Source organism: Ostrinia nubilalis, chromosome 26 (genome assembly GCF_963855985.1).
Source record: "Ostrinia nubilalis chromosome 26, ilOstNubi1.1, whole genome shotgun sequence".
In the NCBI taxonomy this organism is placed as follows: domain Eukaryota; kingdom Metazoa; phylum Arthropoda; class Insecta; order Lepidoptera; family Crambidae; genus Ostrinia; species Ostrinia nubilalis.
In genome coordinates this window covers 2,495,775-2,509,666 of record NC_087113.1, presented here as the reverse complement: position 1 = coordinate 2,509,666, position 13,892 = coordinate 2,495,775, and the positions used below count along the sequence as shown (strand labels likewise).

Genomic DNA, 13,892 nt, shown 5'->3' with positions numbered 1-13,892 from the left:
ATTCAGGATATTGTGCGAGTTATTGATCACAAAACATTGCAGAAAAACTGGGTATTTTTATTCCGCGGCGTCTAAATATAGGTTTTATTTTCCCATCGAGCTGCTAACGCTATTACGCCGTGGAAACGATCGGTCATAGAGCCGATAAAAACACCCTCAATTCAATTTCCGCAGGCTGTCGGCAAAAAACGACCGCCCGCCATACGCGAAAACAATTTTCTGAGGTAATTTTCTTCATGCAATATCCGGTTTGTCTCCCTATTGGCTCCGTTTCGCGGTAATTTCGCCGTGGACCAATGAGAAGCGTTCCTTTTAGTCGTTAGCCAATCAGGGACGGCTGACGTGAGCACGATCCTAATTGGGCCAATCTGATATCCGGTGTTTGATGCAGCGACATCCTGCGCGGAAAGCCCGGGAAAGGGCTGGAGTCTCGGTGACATTCGCGCAGCATCCCTCGACCGCCACTCCAAGATCACATCTCGCGAAAAGTAATGATTATTTCGGTCCACGGGCGCCTAGTTCCGCATACTCCCGCTGTGGCGCTGCGCACGGGAGTGCGATGGCGATGTATGTACCTCGTTATAGACTGTTAAAACGTATTATCAGTGGTTTAAATTGAAAAATTGCGGATGCGTTTAGTGTAAGTGGACACAGAGGTGTGATTGTGGTGCGTTGTTTAGTTGAAAATAGGTTGCGAACGGCTGGAATTGTGTCCGCGAAGTTAGCTCGCATCGGCATCGTCGTCCATTTGTGCTCCGATTTGCCAGGGATGTGCGGGCGGGTCGTGTGAGGCTGGCGTATCGCGCCTCAAGTGATTTTCCATTGATTTCGGACATTAACAATGGAAATGCGATGAAAAGTGGTTTCGGAACATGTATTCAGTGCGTTGGAAGCGTATCGACCGTCGGCCGTTGAAATCTGGCCATATTCTCCACGCCGGCACAGCGCCCGAGGTCGCGCCTCGCAGTACGATAGCCGCGAGTCGCGAACATTAATCTCTCGCTGGCCATCCAAACTTTTGTTATGAATCTTGCATTTAGTAGCGAGAGTTTGCGTACCGCGCAAAATGCTCCATATCCCAGCCCGGACGGCATTTACGCAAAAGTCGGCTATCTAAGCGCAATACATTACTAATGGCGCTTGGAAGGCTCATCATAATCCTGACCGTCGTGGTAGTCGCGATAGGCGAGTACAGCCATGAAGTCGAAGCAGAAAATAAAGCGAAGAAAACCCTGGCGACGGAAAAAGACCAGAGGTCGCGGTCGGCGAGTAGAGGGTCCTTCCAGAAACTAGGGGAGTTTATGGCGAACAGGACAGGGCAGGATAATAGCAGGAAGCCGCGGAGAGGGAAGCAGAATCTGCGGAAGGTTTTGGAGGCGTTGGGCCCTCGGAAGCACGATGACCACAATATGAATAACATGATGAACGACAACGAGGGTGCCATCGCGGTCAATCAGAAGACTACTCCGGACAACGAGTCGGATCCTTTATCGAGGAAGATGAAGGAGTTGAGAGGGGGCGGTCCGGCTTACGAGGCTACGAACAGGCATAGCCCTGTTTCTCAGGCTACGGGAGTGTTTTGCAACTTTGAGACAGTGGTGAACGGTTCTGTGGTGGACTTGTGTATGTGGCAGTGGAATGCGACTGTATCCAGGCGTGGACTGGGCTTCAGCGTGGCCACGGCCGCGGAGGTCCGGATCATGAACGAAACCACCAGGGGCTTGACGTTCGGGGGCCCGAAGACGGACGCCGATGGGAATGTGGGGGGTGAGGAAATAAATGTCTGCATGGAGTGCTTTGTTTGGCCTTTTTATTTCTTTTTCTGTTGCAAAAAGTTCTTAGAGTTGGCAGTTTTGATTTTGTGTCGCAAAATACCTACTGTCTTATCTCAAAAGATTTACGTTTCTAAGTATAAAATGTGGCTGGATAAGATAAGAAACGAATTATTTACTAATAATGTCGATAATTCGAGCTCTGTTAAGTTGATGATTTGATAAAAACCCCTTTTTGATAAAAACGAATACAAATTAAAAGCCTTTGAAAACATGATTCAATATGAAATTAAGCCCAAGCAAGTTTTAAAAACCATTTTTGAAAGATAAGTAATGCTTCTTAATAATGTAACATTTGAATTTTTCCAAGATCTCCCCGACCTACCATTCGTAAATGCCAAAGGTGACGCGAGTACCTGTTGAAAGCCTTCGCCGTTATGTTTATAATACTTAACTACCCACTGAAATTTGAAATATACCATCTACCCACACTCGCACATTATTTGCAATGTTTAAAGGTCTTAAATGCTTTTGTCTTAATTTCATCGCCACGGGGTATTATAACTTGAAAAATTGCTAAGCATGAATGTGTATTATCAAACAACGTACGTATGAAGCTAATTGTATTTTATAGTTACTCGTAATGTTTTCGTTAAATATTATTATACCTACTGCACATTTTTTTAAGAAAATGGCTTTCGCTATTTATTTGCTCAGTATTGAAAATTGTGTAAAGATTTTAATTACTTTTATAACAACGACAAATTACAAAGTGAATTTATTTCACACGTTAAGTATCTGGCTCGAAGGTCCAAGTTACACAACGTGGTGCAATCCACATGAAAAACAATAAAGGACAATGGGCAAAATGGTACCCGGCTCCAATAGATATGTGTCTAGTATCGTTTGAAAGGTCTTACCAAGATGAACAACTTTTACTATGACCACCAGCCTCAGATCTGGTTGTGTACGAAGATATACATACTTTTTTGCAGAATGGTACCCGGCTCCAATAGTTATGTTTGTAGTGTCATTTGAAAGTTCTTACCAAGACGAACAACATTTACTATGGCCACCAGCCTCAGATCTGGTTGCGTTCGAAGATAAAGATACTTTTTGTGTAACCTAAGTATCATACAGTATGAAGAGGGACGCGCTCGGGGCAGGGCACCGACGAGATGGTCGGACGCGGTGAGGAAGACGGTGGTCGGGAGTTTGCATCGTGCGGTCCACACAGCTTATGACCGCAGTCTGTGGAGGAACACTATCTGTAGTCGCGATCCTCATCAGTGAGGGACCGAGGAAGAAGAAGAAGAAGTATCATACGTGTCCATCGTATGGTACTTAGGTTATGCGAGGCAGGAAGGGTTTACTGCTCCAGCATCCTTCCTTAACTCTATAATTATTGATGGGGATAATTGTGAAATAAATATTTTTATTTAAAGAAGTACTACCCCCTTATTAATAAAAAGTTACACCTAGGACGAACCTTGGCTTAAAATGACATTTCCATACCAAATGACAATTTAAGCCAGAGTTCAAATCAAATCAAATCAAATCAAATTGTTTATTTGCCTACTAAGTGTACATTAAAGGTCTTATCACTAATACATGTGTGCTTATTACTTAGTTACCTAGTTAAGGCATTGCAAAGGTTTGATGGGAGGGCTACATTATTTATTTTTATAAATAAGTAAGTATGAGTGTTACTTTAATATTAAATCAAATATTCTATTGAATATAATATATTATGTTATATATAATATATTTGCTAAAGACTCAGAGCGCCATAATGAGGTATTTTAATAAAAAATTAAAAAGTATAAAAAGTTAGTTTGTTGTCTTATTTATATGTTGTTTTATAGGGTTTGTTATTTAAATATTCGTCTAGTTTGTAGTAGCAGTTATTTATTAAGAATTGTTTTAGCTTGTTGTTAAAAATTGTGTACTTTTGTTCGTTTTTTATTTCCAGTGGTAATTTATTGTATAGCTTGATGGCCATATAGTATGGGCTGCTATTCAGCATTTTAATTCTCGAGTATGGTAGGCATAGTTTTTCTTTATGACGAGTGTTTACGTTATGGGTGTCTTGCATTTTTTGGAATGAATGTATGTTTTTATAAACAAATGAACATAAATCGTGTATGTATATTGATGTTAGAGTCATTAATTTGTATTTTTTGAAATATGGTTTACAGCTTTGTGTATTATCTATTTGGGCTATAATTCTTACACATTTTTTCTGTAGTAGAAACAAGTCATTGGCATTTACGCTGTTGCCCCATAGCATTATGCCATATTTCAGCCAGGAATATGCGTACGCGTAGTATGTCGTTAATGCTGTTTCTGTGTTGGTGCTGTGTTTGATTTCGAAAAGGGCGTATGTGAACTTTGATAATTTAGTTTTTATTTGATCGATATGTGTTTTCCAATTGATGTTTGTATCTATGTGTAGTCCTAGCAATTTAAAAGTATCTACTGTTTCTAATTGTGTTTTGTCCAGTATTATATTTATGTTTAGGGGAGCTATTGTATATGGTCGGAATTGCATTATTTTTGTTTTATTAAGATTTATTTCTAGGTTGTGTAGTTTAAGCCAATGTGTAATATTTGATAGTGTATCATTGATAAGGGTGTTAGGATTTGAGTTTTTTTCGCACTTGATTAAAATAGACACGTCGTCTGCAAAAAGTATGGGAAATGATATTTCTCTATTTAAGATCAACTAGGGTCATCATTCAACTAGGGTGTAACTTTTATTAATAAAGGGGTTAAAGTTTTATTACTTCTTAAGGGTTTTATTATGAGTTGCTAAAGCGAATAAACCCACAAGACCCAATAAGTCCACCCACAAGATGGACCGACGACCTCATAAAGGTAGCGAAAAGGCGCTGGATGCAGGCCGCCACCAACCGGCCATTGTGGAAATCATTGGGGGAGGCCTATGTTCAACTGGACGTCCTATGGCTAAAATGATCATGATGATGATGATGAAAGCGAATAAAGGGCTAATAGCTTGGGTAGTTCATCGTAGGTATAATCCTTTCCTTTTCAATGCTTCTTTTAGTTATATTAATAGATTGTAGTCATAATACATACTCGTATACATGGATGATTGTGTTATACTTTCATTATAATACTTAGTGGAATTACTGCTTTCAAAACGTGAATTAGAACTGGCCCCATAGCAGACATTTTCCTACATCTAAAGGCCTTTTAATATATATATTGGTTATGGCTATTGGAGCGGGTACCACTTTCCATACATTTGTGCCCATCATCCTTTAAAAATAGAATACATTCACAAGAGTGGATAACGAAAAGCTAAGGCTTTGAATTTGAGTTTAGAACCCGAGTCGACCTACATTCTCTACTTTTGTGTTCTACGTTTGAATTTGCGGAAATACTCTTGGCTCTTGCGCGGATTCGGAATCAGGTGTTTTTGTCCCATTTCCGCTTCATGACGACATTTGGCCAAGTTACTGTGCCATGGCTGCGTGTATAAATTGGTTTGTCGCAGATAATCGCGCAATACTTGTAATGTGACATTTATATGAGCGTTCTCACCATCAATCCCTAATTTTAAGTGAGGTCTGTGAAATTAGGAACAGGAATATTGTTTTCACCAACACCTAAGGGACACCTAAAGGAATACTTAATTAAGAAACACTTAAGGAATTGATGGGGAAAACGGGTATTAAAGTATTAATCCTAATGCTAGGTATTTGAATGAAGAATCGTTATAACATGAAGATTAAAGAATACGACTACGAGAGTTATTCGACGGTACATACAGATTTTGCTAAGCTGCTAACAGTCCATGTGTTTATTTGTAGTAAGGTAGTTCGCACTTGTAGTACCCAGTAATGAATGGATCCAAACCAGCCAAGCAAAGACAATAGCACTATATTTAGCGCTGTCTGTCTCCACTCCACAGATAATTGCTGCACTAAAAGGAACGCTTAGAGGAAAATGGCGGTTATTTTTGACTTAGGGCGCCGCAAACGTTTAATGAACTACTATTGGGCAAAACCAAGTTGACATTAACAGCGCATCAAGCTGTAAACACTGTTAAAATGTACTAGTTAGCTTTTGTCTGCGGTGTCGCTCGCGTTTCTTTTTGGAGTTTGGACCCTGGTTTCATCCTCTTCATCATCATCATTTCAACCACAGGACGTCCACTGCTGAACATAGGGCTCCCCCAAATGACTTCCACATCGCACGGTTGGTAGCGGCCTGCATAACTCGTAGAGACGATGGCCGTTGGGGCAGGAAAGTTCTCGAGTGGCGACCACGGGCTGGAAGACGTAGCGTGGGCAGGCCTCCTACTAGGTGGACCGACGATCTGGTAAAGGTCGCGGGAAGAGCCTGGATGCGGGCAGCGCAGGACCGTTCATTGTGGAAAACCTTGGGGGAGGCCTTTGTCCAGCAGTGGACGTTATTTGGCTGAAACGAACGAACGACGACGAACGACGATAACGATCGCTTTTGGGATTCTACGAATATTGTGTACCTACATAAATAGCCGTAGTAACTTACAATAAACTGGACTGAACAAAATCTATTTTCCTACTGTTATTGGAATGAATGGATGTTTGTTACTCTTTCACGCAAAAACTACTGAACGGATTTTGATGAAACTTTACAGTATTATTGTTTATAACCCAGATTAACATATAGGCTATAGGTAATTTATGACGATCTGTGACAAACTAAATTTCACGAGTGAAGCCGCGGGCAAAAGCTCGTATTCATAAGTAGACATTGAAATTATCCCTAATAATAGCTTTGTCCATGGAATAATTCACGTTTCAAATAATGGAAGATTTTTTTAAATAACGTGTAGGAGTAGTAGGGGGACATAAGCTCAAACTCACGAACTTGTCTTTAGTAGACTTAATAAGTGGACTTATTTAGCGTTCAGCCTTAGGTGAAAAAGCTATTTTAGTACTTCGTCTCTAAACGGTTAGCAAGACAATAGGGCCCTTGTGGAAGACATTACTGTGATGGTTATTGCACTGACTACATGGACTAATTTGTTGTGTATGAAGTAAGTATGTCTGTAGACTGACAACTTCTTCTTTTGGCGGACGCTGTCGTTTAGTTTTACGCCCGTATTCACAAACATTACTATGAGATCTCACAGTGCGCGTGGACGCACAGGGTAACAAATGGACCAATCACAGAACTCTATTCAATGCTATGCGTTCGATTTGCTGCTTTACTTAAGCAAGCATCGTTTGTGAATACGGGCGTAGAGCTCTAGCTCGATTGTAGAGTGAAGAGTAGGAAACAGTTAAAAATTGGATTCAATTTGCATAAAGAATTGCATGAATGAAACTAAGTAACTGTATTAAGCTTTAGTTACTGAGGGTTGCCAGATGTTACTGAAAAAGAGAACAGAGGACTGAGTGTGAGTTTTCATCAAACTGACAAATGACATTTAATGTATGACGGATTGTACAGCGCCCCTAGCGGGAAACGTTTAAAAACTAAAATTTTCATACATTTTTTAAACGCGCTCACTAGTGAGTGCGCGCACCTCAGCCCACTGGATAAGTTTTTGATTTGAAATCAATAAGCATGCCGGTCGATTTTGCTAAAACAGAACCTACAAATGACCAAGTTATTGATTTGAAATGAAGCATGCCTGTTGACTTTGATAACACAGAATCTACAAATGACGTTAGACGTGACTATTTCTAAATCATATCTACAGGGAAACAGTCTCATGACAGCTCTTTTATAGGATTTCAATTGACTGGTGGTGCCTGATACCATAGTACTCTAATGATGGTGATAGAGTTTAGCCTACTTTTAGGAACAACTGGCCCCTCTAAGTAAGTAAGTACTTAACCTATGTCACATAGGTTAAGTAGTTTTACTTCCAATATTGCTTTGCTCCAGCTTTCGTACGCTGTGTGAAGCGATTTCGAAATTGAATGTCACTTTATCTATGGGGGCAGTTAGTACCGACCGAGTCCACATTTTTACTGTAGGGTAACAGCTTGAATGCTTCTATCCCCAAATTGAAAGCAGCGATTGAATTTACGTAATCGTAGTGCGTCGCGTTGGCGGCCTGCCCAGATCATTGGCATCATTTTGTTTGGTCTCTAGGGCTACCATCGTCCGGGACCCTGGAGAAAAGTCCTGTTTGGATGCTTAGAATGTTCCCGGAGAAACCTGGAGACATTTTATGTCCGACAAATGCTGCCATCTGTCCGGGTCTCTGGAGAAATGTCCTGTTTAGATCGTCTGAGGACAACTGGAAAAATCCGGATACTATTTGTGTCCGGTTAATTAGGAAGTGAGATATACAAAAATCAAAATGTTGGATGATGTTGCATGCATTAATCTGTTTGCGTAGGTATGCTAAGTGCATAGTGCATTCTGAATAGGTTCTTATAGAGGGAGAGATTAATTTAATACAAAGTCTCACGGCATAATAATATTATGACGAAGATTAAAACACACCCCTCCAGCACCGTTCCACTCTATGGTTCCATAACTGTATGAACCTACTCAGTTATGTACTGTGTTCGAAGTAATCAAAAAACAAAAACTTATTTCATCGCCATCCAGTGATAATAAAATATCAAATTCAGTTAAAAGCGACGAAAATAGGTGTCCGAGGAAATTATTTTACCCAAATGTCCGGGAAAATCAGTTTTCTGTCCAGCATCGCTAGGTGACAGCCCTACGTCTGACGTTTCAATGGAGATGGTTTACTATCGAAATATTTAGAGTACGGATTTATCAATGACGATAATGTTTTTGTAGTCCATGCATTTGTGAGCTTCTGTCTGCGACTTGGATAAGCGTGGGATTCGTTCTGAAGTTTTTTTTTTACTTTTTTGTGTCTCCCCAACCCGTCTGGCCAGCGTGGGGAGTGTAGACCAAATCCTCAAATTGCCTTTGGTGAATTAGAGAGAGTCGCGCTCCTGCAGTGGAGGAGACTAAGTAAATGACCCGATGATGATTTTTTTGCGAACCACGTCATAGCCGAACTGCCGAACGGTGAAAGGGTCGGACTGGCCGACTCGAGATCCGAGGAACGCGGGTTCGAATCCCACCGCCGCTCGACTATTGAGGTGAGCCCACTCGTAACACAAGCATCAAAATCTAAATATTTAAATTATTATTTAAGTTGGCCCTTCTCAGGGCATATTTAAAGCTTGCCCAAACAATCACTTTGGTACAACACATGGGCTGCTGCTGAGAAGAAATGCATCTATCACTAACATAATTGCACCTATAAAATGATCCATTTACCTTGATTAGCCTACACACCATTATCAAAGAACGTCTTAACTGCTAACAGCACAAATCAATACCAAAATAAATTATCGTAAACTTTCGCTTCCAATCACAACATTCACAACTGTCACGGGTCAGAGCTATTTTGGTTGCACTGCACATAAAAATATTCTGGTTGACGCAAGTGATTGTGATGATGCACGGAGTAGGCGGGCAGACGTCTGGTAGGCACTGTATGTATACAGACAGACAGACTTAATTTGACTATTGCGTCTGGAAAATGTAAGCTGCATAGAGATATAGAGAGATTCCAACTAAGTAATGCGCTGAGTTCGAAACTCAGTGTCGCATTGAAATGTACACTCACAAAGTAATCAAAATGTGTGCTCATCCACTGCGGTATCAGTACTCAACGTTCGAATAATCTTTAAATAGTAGTACGCAAGCAATGTAAACTGTTTATATATGACGTCGCTGCTGTCATCATTGCTGTCGCGAGCAATGTGTTCTGTTTTTTGACATATTGCTGGGACACCGGCCCCGCCCCCTTGTCACATCTCCCTTTAGTTTCTGGGATCTGTGGTAAGCTGCATTCAAAGACAAATTCGTAGCCAACTGCACACAGCAGCAGCAGGCGACGCGTCGTTGCGACTTGCGACACTACTTACTGGTTACTATGTAAGGTATTTCTATGAAATAGCATCCGTTGCTAGCGATACGTCGTTTGAGAGTATTTCGTAGAAATACATAGGAAGTCGGGTATTATAGGCCCTTTTCAGGGCTCTTATACACACCCCAAATATATCTTGCACCATTTGAGGATTAATTTTGGCTAATGCTTGAAAGAAGTACCTACCGGAAGAAACTCGGTCACCTATACAGCGTGGTCTAAGGAAGTAACAAGAATGAATAAGGCAAGTTAAAACCAAAATAAACTAAATTCGTGCCTTCGTGTTTGTTTGTAGGAAATATTTTCTGGAACTCCTGAAACGACTGAAAATTCTTTTACCAATGAAAGCGACACAGGGTAAATTAAATAAAACATTTATTTAAATCCACGCGGGCAAAGCCGTGGGCAAAAGAAGCCACTCAAAACCACAACAGTAAATTCATACAATTACTTATCGTCAGTTGCACCACTTTACTAACCGTACCTAACTATAAAGATAAAACCGGCGTTTTGGTATGGAATTTGACAGACTTGACGTTTGTTAAAGTAAGATGGTGCAACCCAGCCTTAGTAGGCTCCTAAACCATAAAGCATTGACCGAGTTAAATCGCTAGATCTTTAATTTGAAACAAAGTAAGGCACAGTTTCGTCTGTCGACTATACATATTGCAGACAGAGCCGCACGTCTCGCTAGTTTGTTTGTGCCAGTGACAGTCCGCAAATAGAAACGGCTAAATCACAGAATCTCACAGGGAAATGAACTTTGTGTGGCGTGGACGCGGAGATAGCGGTTTGATAAGCGGAGCGATTATGCAAGTTTATCAGGAGTCTAGCTGTAACTTTATTTTGATAACTTGAGACCACTTCCTGGCAGAAACCCTTCTAAAACATGCATAATATTAGGAACTTAAAATAGTAGGTACAGTCGAGTTCATGAATACAGGATTTTATTTCAATCCTCGCCATATTTATTTAGGTGATCTATTATGTTATGACTTATATAAACGCATTATCCACCAAAAAAATATGATATAAACGAAAGTGGAATTTTTAGCGAATATTTTCCGTGCGACATCAACTGTTGCTGATTAAATTTTATTGATGTTTCAGTTTGCATTAAAATATTATAATACGACCGTGAAAACGATAACAATATTTTAAAACATTGGCACTTAAATGTGTTTTTTCTTGTTTTTTTGTGTTTTGTGCTTTTTTGTGTCAATAAACTATTTCTATCTATCTATCTAGTCCATATTTTCATGTAACTCATACGTTTCCTTTATATTCCAGGTCATTTCCTGTACCTCCCCGTGGACCCCACCATGGAAAATATGGTGATCAAGTCACCGCCCTTCAGAGGGCTTTGGGAGTTCTGCAAGGTGAGTGCGATTTACCTCAGCTTTAGATAACCATGAGTTTTAAATAAACTTTGTTGAAATGAATTAATAATCTGCATTTTGCAGCCTTCGTTAAGTCTTTTTTCGCTTCATGAAGCGGTTGCAAAATTCATTTGTCACGAATATTAAAATAGAATAAAATAAAATTTTATTGGATCTAAACATAACATTAATGTAACTTTATTCAAAATTCAAATTCAAAACGTTTATTGCATGTCACATTATCTACTATTTATATGTTGTTGCAAAATAGAGGTATATCTAGTTACATAAAATAGTTGCATAAATGGAACCAAAATGGTGTCCACTCAACTTGAACTACAGCGACCGGTAAACCCTTTGCCATGAGGTTGGTTTACTTAAGTCTACGCGCCTAATCTAATTTCCCAGCATTTCCTGCTTCGAGAAATCTCTAAAGCAGTAGCGGCGTAAGGGTCCGGCGGTCCGGCGGTCCGCCCCGGGTGCCAAGAATCAGGGGGTGACAAAATTCGCGCAGATTAGTACTCACTGGTGCATCTGCATGACAAAGATCATGATACGGGGATGGGGGGGGGGGGGGGGGGGGTTACGATTGGTATTTATTTATTTATTGAGGTATACCAAGAACATTACATTATAGCTTCTTGGTATCATTATAGCTGATTCGTACATCTTTCAATCAATTCTGGGGGCCACCAGACCTGACCATTCTGGGGTGCCATAGTCCCGAGCATGGGGGGGGGGGAGGTGATCGCCCCGGGTGCCAAGCCATGCTGCGCCGCCACTGCTCTAAAGGCCTATTATTGGCTGACATTGCAAGGTTGCTAGAGGGGCTGCATGATCTAGGATCGTTTCAAATAAATGACGTCGTCCTCTGCTATAGTCTGGTCGCCGAGCACGTAGAATTTTGTCAAATGACCCCAAGCTACCCATCCTTATCGCTTGCGCGTAATTATATTTCTGTCGCGACTGTGCGACGGGCGCCCGCAGAGAGTGTGCGAGCGCAACAGCAACATAATTACGCGCGAGCGATAAGGATGGGTAGCTTGGGGTCATTGGACAAAATTCTACATGCTCAGAGACCGGGCTTTAGATGGATTTCCACAACGACTGTTTCTGCTCTGCCTGCATCCAGGTACTTCTCGCGACTTTCACCAGTTCGTCGATCTACTTAGTGGGTGGCATGCCCACAGTACGTCTTTCGGCCCGTGGTCACCACTGAATTTCTCTGCCTCAGCGGCCATCAGCTCTACGACCTATGTGCCCCGCCCACTATCACCTAAGTTAGAGAATTCTGCAGGACTCAAGGATCAACAATCGAGAAAACTCACAAGCAGCTTGACAAGTCGATACAGGCCTTATCAGAGGGCTTAGTGTGAGTGTACATCAAACGTCGTCACTAGCGAGCGCGTAAAAAAAATATATGAAGATTTTAGTTCTCGAAAGTTTCCGCTAGGGGCGCTATACAATCCGTCATACATTTAGGCTGAGTTGCACCACCTAACTTTGACCGTAACTATGACGATAACCTGTGCTTTTTGTATGGAGTTTGAGAGATTTTTGACGTTTTTCAAAGTTAAAATAAGATGGTGCAACCCAGCCTTAATGTCACTTTTTTAAGCTTTGTCGACACCGAATGCGTTTGACGTAAACTCACACTATGCCCCCAGGAGCCCAATGAGTGTGGTTTCACTAACATTCTCCCACTTTGTCAACAGTTCGAAGCTCATCTCCACCAGAGCCGGATGCAGAACGCCAGCATCAAGCTGGTCTCCGAGTCCACCAGTACCGAGGTGCAGTGGATCCTACAAGAGGTGGCTGGGAACAACTTTGAGGAGTACGTATTTGTTTGTTATGGCCGTCTTTAAGTTACTGGAGACCTTGGGCGTTTAAGGATTAAGGGGCACTTTGCATGCATGGCCATCTTAAACTTACTGGAAGCCCCGCGTATTTAAAAGATCAGAGATGAGGCTCTTTCCTGAAAAAAAGGATATCGCATTATAGAACTTTTCAGTGATTAACCCCCTTAAGCTCTGAGCACGTGCTCAGCCAGTGTCCAGTGAAAAAGAGGGACCTGATTGCATGACTTATGTCAGTCTTTGTCTTCTCTTTCTTCTTTCTTTTGTAGCCTGAGAAATGAGCATATTCACCAATAATTACCAAGCAATATCACATGTCATCATCAGATTATTTAGTCTCCACTGTAACAGCACGCCCTCTCTAATTTACCAGAGGCAAATGGAGGATTTGGCTTACACAAACCTAGAAATCATTGTTGGAGACCTATGTTCTTCAGTCGACGTCATGATGACTCAATCGATTACTTAAATCTTTGGTGAAAGTGGATTTGGCCTACACAAATCTGTAAAAATCAGTAAGGGAGACTTATGTCATAGAATCTACTCAGGCTGGTTTATTTTATCGAAAATTGCTTAATAGACGTTCTTCATCTTTGGTGAAAGTGTGTAAAGTTAGCAATAACAATTCCCTCTTCCACCAGGTGGTATCCTATGCAGTTCCTGGTGGGGAAGGTGTTACAAGAAGTGCGGATCATCATAGAGATCACCCGCCCTAACATGGTGAACCCGCCGCTTCCTCTGCCCCATATTGCTATAGACAACATCAGGATGGTGGACTGTCTGCCGGAGCCCCCAGTCTTTAATGGGGAGTGCCTGGTGGGGCAGCTGAAGTGCAAGATTATGAATGTGAGTAAATCATACCAAGTTGAGCACCTTATGTGGCTGTAATAGAGGATGTTTTGCAACTTAACGTATATTTTTTGTTGGGCTAATTGAGTAGGTACATGGGGGGATAAAG

The 13,892-nt window shown here is 41.3% G+C and overlaps 1 protein-coding gene across 1 annotated transcript in view; it reads left to right on the top strand.

The window, feature by feature from the left end:
- The first annotated feature begins 474 nt into the window (after positions 1 to 474).
- LOC135084361 (tyrosine-protein kinase receptor) overlaps positions 475 to 13,892 on the top strand; it is a 46,735-nt gene continuing 33,317 nt past the window's right edge. Inside the window, exons 1-4 of the mRNA XM_063979139.1 lie at positions 475 to 1,767; positions 10,990 to 11,078; positions 12,794 to 12,912; positions 13,576 to 13,780. Coding sequence (XP_063835209.1) covers positions 1,134 to 1,767; positions 10,990 to 11,078; positions 12,794 to 12,912; positions 13,576 to 13,780 — 1,047 coding nt within the window. The 5' untranslated portion in view covers positions 475 to 1,133. The remainder of the gene's footprint in view (positions 1,768 to 10,989; positions 11,079 to 12,793; positions 12,913 to 13,575; positions 13,781 to 13,892) is intronic.